Source organism: Eulemur rufifrons, chromosome 6, assembly GCF_041146395.1.
Source record: "Eulemur rufifrons isolate Redbay chromosome 6, OSU_ERuf_1, whole genome shotgun sequence".
NCBI lineage: Eukaryota > Metazoa > Chordata > Mammalia > Primates > Lemuridae > Eulemur > Eulemur rufifrons.
In genome coordinates, this window is record NC_090988.1 from 53,281,339 (window position 1) to 53,290,054 (window position 8,716).

The following is an 8,716-nucleotide window of genomic DNA, read 5'->3' on the forward strand; positions in this document are numbered from 1 at the left end:
CATCAGCTCTGGGAAATGTGCTTCCTCTCCCGGCAATGCTAGGCATTATTTATCAGGACAAAAGTAATCTATTTTGGGACTGTATCTACAATAATCCCCTTCCCCTCATCAGCAAATGAAGAGCAGCTCTGGCTCTGCAAGTGGAAGAGGAGGGTGGTGACGCCAGTGAATGAGTGAATGAGGACAGAGCTGCCACAGTGGCTTATAAAAATACTTGTCCCATGAGCTATGGAGCCAGGAACCAAGAAAGGATTGCACAGCTACCAAAGAACTTAAGTCGCAGGGCAAAATCTATAGTGTGTGAGTAAAGTAGCTTCAATCACCAGAGCCTGGGAGGATATTGAGAGCAGTGGGTCAGGGGCCTTTGAGGCAAGCAGTTGAGAGCTGTTATATCAATAGTAACAGAATATATTTGTGTATTAATATTATTTAAAATAGCATTGTTACTACCATTCATCGAGTAAATCCTTTGTGCCAAGCACCTTATACATATTATTTCAATTCATCTTTATAGCAATCCACTGATAGAGGCATTATTGAGATAACTGCCTCTATTTTATAGGAAACAATAGAGGTTTATGTAAATTGCCCAAAGTTGTAGGTTTGGTAAGAGTTGTCAGGAATTCAAACCCAGGTCTGCCTGAATTCAAAGTCCATGTTTTCCATTCTGCCACACTACCACTCAAAAAAGTGATACCAACTTATACTAGTGAAATTCATACACTAAAGATAATAGCTTTAATCAGTCAGGCCCAGAGGCAGATACCTATAGTCCCACTTACTCAAGAAACTGAGGCAGGAGCATCCCTTCAGTCTAGGAGTTCGAGGATATAGTGAGACTTTGTCTCTAAAATAATAATAATAAGAAGAAGAAGAAGAAGATAGCCTCAATAATCCAACCATTTGTTGAGTACCTGCTATCAGCCAAACATCATCTCCTTTAACCCTCACAACCATGCTATGAGATAGGTATTTCCACCCTCATTTTATAGTAAGCTCAAAAATGTGAATTAACATGCCTAATGCACATAGCTAATAAGTCATGTTCTAGCTGACCCCACAGTGGGGGCTCTTTCCACTACCATATAACTCTCGTTGCAAAGCAAGTTCTGCTACTATATGATAGCTCTTATTTCTTCCCTGAGATGAGAATACTTTGATCTGTATTCCAATTCTTGCAACGGAGGTTACTCTCATCTTAGGCATTCTTAAAAAGCCCAGTCACTGTGTCAGTTCATTCATTAGAAGCTTCAGATTCTTCTCATTGGCCTTCTGCCCTCTGTCAGTGCCCACCACTTGTCTAACATACAGGGCCAACACCATAATGCCCCATCTGTTACTTAAATACCTTCCTACTCAAGAATTAACATTTTCAGACACTCAAAATTATCTGAAAGTTCTCCCACATAAAAAACCCAAACTGATCTCCCTATAACTTCCATGGTTTAAGCCTATTTCCCCACTCTGGGGTGACACAGAATGAGGTCAGTTCTTGCTTTTCATCCAAGAACTCAAGTCCCTCAAGTATTTGAAGGCAATGATCATTGCCTCGAGGTTTTCTTCTTCTAAGTTCTTTTTTTCTTTTTCTTCTGAGACAGAGTCTCATTCTGTTGCCCAGGCTAGAGTGCTGTGGCATCAGTCTAGCTGACAGCAAGCTCAAACCGGGCTCAAGCATTCCTCCTGCTTCGGCCTCCCAGAATGCTAGGATTACAGGCATGAGCCACTGCACCCGGCCTCCTAAGTTCTTTCCAAAATTGATTTTGTTTCTAGCTTTTCCTTTGGCCATCATCTTATAAACATGTTTATGTTGACTACCAAAGTCTGCCTTTGCATTGTGTCCTTATGGCAGTTAGGAGCACAAGTTTTATAATCACACAGATTTGGGTTTGAATTTCAGCACTTCCATTTACCTAGCTGTAGGATCCTTGGCAAGTCACTGAAAACATATCTGGCCTCACATATTATATAATGCCATTTATATGAAATGACTAGAATAGACAAATCCATAAGGTGGAAAGTAAAGTAGTGGATGCCAAGGGCTAGGAAGATGGGGGAATGAGGAGTGACTGCTTATGGGTAAAGAGTTTCTTTTGGGGATGATGAAAATGTTCTAGAATTAGAGAGTGGTAATGGTTGCATATCATTGTGAATACACTAAGAAACACTGAATTATCCACTTTTAAAATGGTGAACGTTATAAGACATAAATTGTATCTCAATTTTTTTTTAAATTTTGAGACACGGTCTCACTATGTTGCTCAGGTTGGAGTACAGAGGCTATTCACAGGCATGATCATAGTGCACTACAGCCTCAAACTCCTCATCACAAGTGAGCCTCCTGTCTCAGCCTTCTGAGTAGCTGGGACTACAGGTGCATGCCACCTCGCCCGGCTATTTGAATTTTTTAAAAAAAAGAAAGAAAGAAAAGAAATATATGGCCTCACACCACCACTACTGGATGGTACTTCCAGGCCACAGCTGAGCTCCATTAAACCCAATTCCCTAACTTTCTCCAGGACTAAACCCAATTTTACAATCCCTATGGTCACCACCTGAAATGTAAATCCAATCCTCTACAATCTTTCTAACTCTCACTTTTACTTCTTTGTATACTATCCCTGATCCAAGCCCCACTACTCTTCCTCCCAACTTTGTCTGGGCCCTCTGGAACTCCAAGTGTGTTGTCATTTCAGGGCCTTTGTATGTGTTCTTCTCCTAGCCCGGAATATTTGCTCTCTAAATCCTACTCATTCTTTAAGTCTTAGTCATGTAACAACCTCAAGAACTTTCCTAATTGCTTAGACTTGCTTGGATCCTGCTGTTATACACTCATATAGCATCCCAAATCATTCCTTTGTGGATTTATCACAATTAGTTAAGTAGTTATATGCCTAATTAGTCCCTCTCTTAATAAGCTCCACGAAGACAGGAACTACATCTTAACATCTAGAATACACTCTGGCACACAGTAGGTGCTGAATAAATAAGTGGTGATCAAATTAATAAATCCCTCTAAACCTCATTATCTTATCTCTAAAGAGGCTATAAAATTGTTGACATGATTAAATTAGATAATATGTGAAAAGGGCTTAGCAGATACAAAGTGCATTATTAATGGTCAAGTTGGTAACAGTGATGATAATCCTGGTGGTTATTATTCAGTTCCTCATTTGTTAAACAATATGTATCTTGGAGTGTGACAGGTGCTGAAGATAAAATTGTGATAAAAAACAAAATAGAAAATCTCCTCTAGAGCTTGTAGTCTAGAGTTGATCGGGAATTAGCCAACTTCGTGACTATTCTGAGTTTCTGGACTCCCTGCTCATCTAGGCACTCTGAAATGTGTATACTCCTAGTTCACATCTTTTAATGTTCACCTAATTCATGTGTGCTGGTTTTTCATTTGCTTCAATCCTCACTGCTTTTTGTTCATATGAACTCTGCTCCACTTTGGCCTTCAATGTTTTCACCTGAAAACATCTTATTATCTCTGAGATCAGTCCCTAAGGCTGTTCCTTCTGGGCTGATAATTAGACACAACCTGGCATACCATTAGTGATCACCACCCCTCCCCTAACCAAACCATGTGGTGCAGGGGTATAGTAATCCATGAGAAAATAGTGGTAATCTAAGGGTGAGTGGCAGCCAGACCTGAGTTTGACACCCCAGAGCCATTAATTTTCCATGCAAAATAACTCTGTAGGTGAGTCATTACTCATTCCTCGGTGTACTCTGACTTCCCCAGACACCATCCTGCCAGCTTGATCAATCAATACATTTTCCGGGGTCTGATGAATATCAGCATTACTTTCTTATCTGGATCCCCTGCCATACTCCTTCTGTTGACCCAAAGAAGTACAGGTTCCATCCATTTTTGTTCTAGCAAAGCTGAGCTTCTTACCCATCTAGAATTTGAGATGACTTGCAGCCAAAAACTTCTCAGGGACCCAAGGAAAGAGCACTGGATTAGAAGTTAGAAATGATATTAATAGTCCCAGCTATACTGTGAACTTACTGTGTAACAACATTTGTTCATTCACTTATTCATTCACCATTTATCAGGTACCTACTTTAGGCCAAATACACTATACGGTAGGTGCAAATACACAAAAGGAAAATACAGCTGCGTACCCACAAAATGTTCTAGTGAGGAAGGTAGGTGTGCAAATTATTTATTACATTGCAATGTGATATAGCACAATTGGCTGTATGGGTTGCAAAGAAGGAAGGGACTGACACCTGAGAAAGGTTTTCATTCCTCATTCCACAGATGAGGAAAACCAAGATTATTATCAAATTAGGGAGATGTGAAATACTCAGAAGAGGAAAAGCACCAGGCATGGTGGTGCACGCCTATAGCCCCAACTATTAAGAAGGCTGAGGTGGGAGGATCACTTGAGTCCAGGAGTTCAAGGCCAAACTGGGCAATGTAGCTAGACTCCCACATCTCTAAAAAAAAATTTTTTTAAAAAGAAGGAAAAAAGCTAAAGCAGTGGGGTCTTAGGAGGGGTAGAAAATCTAGGTCTCAGTCTCAGTACCACATCTAGAGGCTGTTGACCTATAAGCAAGTCATTCATTCATTCAAGGCATTCAGGAGAACACTTTAGGCCCTATTATATACCAGACACTGTGCAAGGGGCTTCCATTGCCTCATCTATTGCATCTGCCAGGTTATCTCATAATATTGTGAAGATCAAATGAAAGCTTATTAACTACAGAATAATATCAATACTCTTTCTTGCATCATTTTTCACACCTTACAAAGGACTCCTACTTACATTATCCTTTATAATCTTTATAACAATTACATGTGGTGGTCATCTGCATTTTACAGATAGGAAACGGAAGCACAGAGAGGTTAAATAACTTGTCCAAGATCACATAGCTAGCAAGAGATAGAACTCAGGTGTGCCGCAAATCCCATGGCTTTCCTTGTAAATGTATTAAATAACACTTCAAGACAGATTAAAGCAAGGATGGACACAAGACTTAGGAGTTCAGAAATAGGAGTTCAGAAAATAAATAGGCAGAGTCAGTGTGGTGGTGCACGCCTGTAGTCCCAGCCACTCAGGAGGCTGAGGCAAGAGGATTGCTTGAGGCCAGGAGTTTGAGGCTGTAGTGAGCTACCATCAGTGAAAGGGATGGCCTTGCAAAAATAACAGGAAAATACCTAATCCTGAAATTTTCTAGTAACAGTTAAAAGATCAACCCTATGAGTTCTCCCAATAACAGTCATCCAGCAGGAGTTCTGTTTTGCACAACTTCTGAAAATAGGTGAACAGTCAGAAAAGAGATGTAAATCTTTCTCTTTGAATTGTTTTTTTAGGCTGGGCTGGTGGCTCACCCTGTAATCCTAGCACTCTGGAAGGCCAACTCGGGGGTGGGGGTGGGAGTGCGGGTGGGGTTCACTTGAGGTCAGGAGTTCGAGACCAGCCTGAACAAGAGCAAGACCCCTGTCTCTACTAAAAATAGAAAAATTTAGCCAGGCGTGGTGGTGCAAGCCTGTAGTCCCAGCTACTTGGGAGGCTAAGGCAGGATTGCTTGAGCCCAGGAGTTTGAGGTTGCTGTGAGGTAGGCTGACACCACGCACTCTAGCCCAGGCAACAGAGCAAGATTGTCTCAAAAATACATTAATTAATCAATTAATTTAATTAAAATAAAATTATTTTTTTGAGACTCTGCTTTTACAGAGTTCCTGAGTAAACAGCAGGATAACGAGCTACAGCCTCAACCATATCTCAAGGGCAGAGTCATAACTCCCGTGATACCAACTCTTGGACTTTGATATCCTGCCGCTTTTTTTTATCAATTGACAGCCATCGTTATTTCTTTTTCTCTTCGTCCCCCTTAAAATCAGTAAGCCATTTGGCCTCAGGACTGGTACCCCCTTTTCTTTCTTTGGGATGCCACGCTGTCTCTCTGCTCTCTTTTCTCCCTCTTTTTCCCTTCTCCCTCTCCTTCTAAATAGATAAAATAAACTTTTTTACCTTTATATATCCTAATCTCTGCGTTAGAAATCTTTCTCTCCCAGTCCCGAGAGCACCTAGTGAGCTTTCCACCCTAACAATCAGGCCTGTGAATAGCTATTACACTCCAGCCTGGGCAACATAGTGAGACTCTGTCTCTAAAAAAAAGAAAAGAAGCAGGCACTTGAGCCAGAGTGGTCAGAAAGGTTTTATGGAAGAGATCTGAGCTGGGCCTTGTGCATGGAGCATTTGGATAGGTAGTGAGACGGGGAGGGCACTCCAAGTGAGAAGGCATCACAAGATTAAGGATCAGCAATTCAGCATTTGGCAAATAATGGAGAGGTTAGTGGGCCAAAGCAGGAGGGCTGAATGGAAGAGTAAAGTCAGTAACAAAGGAGTCTAGAAGGGAACAATGGCATCAGATTTGGAGAGGCCCTACATGCCCTCGTATCTTTAGATGCTGGCCTTACTGACAGATTTCCATGGGCTGTTCTGGAATATGGAATGGTTGGAAATAGTATTCCTTGAAAAAGGATCCTTCCCTTTCAGTATTCCTCAGAACCAAGGCAAATAGAGCAGGAGAGTGAAGTCACCAATGTGACCACTTTTAACAACATAATTTTGAAACTTTATGACTTTTCTTAAGGGAGGGTAGAGACAGATTACACATTGCAACTTGGTGCAGCCATGCCCTCCCTAATTAGTCTTTTTTTTTTTTTTTTTTTGAGACAAAGTCTCACTCTGTCCCCCAATCTAGAGTGCAGTGGCATCAGCATAACTCGCTGCAACCTCAAACTCCTGGGCTCAAGCAATCCTCCAGCCTCAGCCTCCAGAGTAGCTGGGACTTACAGGCCTGAGCCACCACACCCTGCTAATTTTTCTATTTTTAGTAGAGACAGGTCTTTGCTCTTGTTCAGGCTAGTTTCAAACTCCTGGCCTCAAGCAATCCTCCCACCTCAGCCTCCCAAAGTGCTAGGATTACAGGCACGAGCCACTGCACCCGGCCTGATTTTTTTCTTATTATCCTTACACCAGACCTGGCCAAATTCTCACAAATTGGCTAAGGTGACCAAGTCAGTCATTTCATAAAGGATGAATAGAGGCTTGGGCCTTTAGACATTCAGGGACAGCCCCAAGGTAACTACAGGTAGATCCATGAGCCATAATGACCATTGATAACCTATGCATCATGGAGGATACAGGCACCATAATTAATGCCTAACATAAAATTTTAATATAAATTGCTAAAATGAGTCATTAATCGAAGCAGCATGATACAACTGAAAAGAGCACAATTGAAATCTGTTAAATCTGTTAAGGGAACAGGAGAAGGCCAAGGAATGCATTTAAGGTGATTCATATGGTTTTATGACAGTCACTTAAATAAGGTCTTGGAAATAAAAATGTAGTGTATTATTACCCTTTCATTATCACCAGGTAGCTTCACAGGCTAATCAGTTCAGCAAGTCAAAACTGTATGCTTCGGCTGGGCGCGGTGGCTCAACTCCTGTAATCCTAGCACTCTGCGAGGCCAAGGCCGGAGGATATCTCAAGGTCAGGAGTTCGAGACCAGCCTGAGCAAGAGCGAGACCCTGTCTCTACTAAAAATAGAAAGAGATTATATGGACAGCTAAAAATATATATAGAGAAAAAAAAATTAGCCGGGCATGGTGGCGCATGCCTGTAGTCCCAGCTACTAGGGAGGCTGAGGCAGAAGGATTAGCTTGAGCCCAGGAGTTGGAGGTTGCTGTGAGCTAGGCTGACGCCACAGGACTCTAGCCTGGGCAACAGAGCAAGACTCTGTCTCAAAACAAAACAAAACAAAACAAAAAAATTGTATGCTTAGAAAAAATTCTGGAAATTGATGACTAAATGCAAAAATAAAATGCCCTGCCCAAGGTCACACAGTTTATCGCGATATCCTGCTGTCGAGATTCCCACTATGGAGCTCTCCCCTTTCCTGACACTGGGTGGAGAGAGTTGCAAGTGGTGGGGGCGTGGCGCAGGTCAGCGCGGCCGAGTTCGTCTGGGTCAGAGAGGAGTCGGCGCCGCGCAGCCTCCTCGCTACGCGGCGCCGCATGGGCTGCTGGGAAGGGCCTTGTTCTCCGAGTGTCTCATACCCGGATGTCTACGCGCCGCCACCTTCCAGCTCTGCTGTCCCCACTGTCTCCCCCGCGTGCCACGTGCATGGAATCTTCCTTACCTTTTCCAGGGTTCTGTTCATCCTTTGTTGCTGCAGCCTCTAACTGTGCAAACCGAAGGTCCGCCGCACCAGCCGCGATCCCTGGGCGTCTGAAAACACTGACGGAACGGCCTTGATCTGGTCCAGTAACGATATCCGACCGAGACTCTCTCAACTCCCACAGCACCTTGGTTCCGGCAGCTTCTGAGACTCAGCGTCCAGAAATTACCCTAGACTCCGCCCTCACTCTAGGGTCACCTTCACTGCTATTTCTCTAGGCAGAATGAATTCCCATCTCTGTGGTTTCTCAGTACTTTGCACACAGTTCTGGTATGTTATCAACCATACTATGTCGTATTTGTTACTATCTCTGACCCATATGAGTTCTTCAAACACTGAAATCTCGCCTGGTTAATTTATTCCATTGTCTAGCACAGGCCGTGGAGATCTGTCTTCTAAACTCGGTTTAAGAACTAATTGACCCAAAGTGAATCTTTCTAACATTCAATTGCCTCATTATAATTGAGAATGACTACGTTTTATTGAGTGGCCACTATGTGCAATGTAC

General features: G+C 42.6%; 1 protein-coding gene across 1 annotated transcript in view; it reads right to left on the bottom strand.

Moving 5' to 3' along the window:
• Window positions 1-8,453, bottom strand: part of MRPL48 (mitochondrial ribosomal protein L48) — a 49,138-nt gene extending 40,685 nt beyond the window's left edge. The window contains exon 1 of the mRNA XM_069469273.1: window positions 8,170-8,453. Within this exon, the coding sequence (XP_069325374.1) occupies window positions 8,170-8,190 (21 nt within the window). The 5' untranslated portion in view covers window positions 8,191-8,453. The remainder of the gene's footprint in view (window positions 1-8,169) is intronic.
• Window positions 8,454-8,716: the final 263 nt, after the last annotated feature.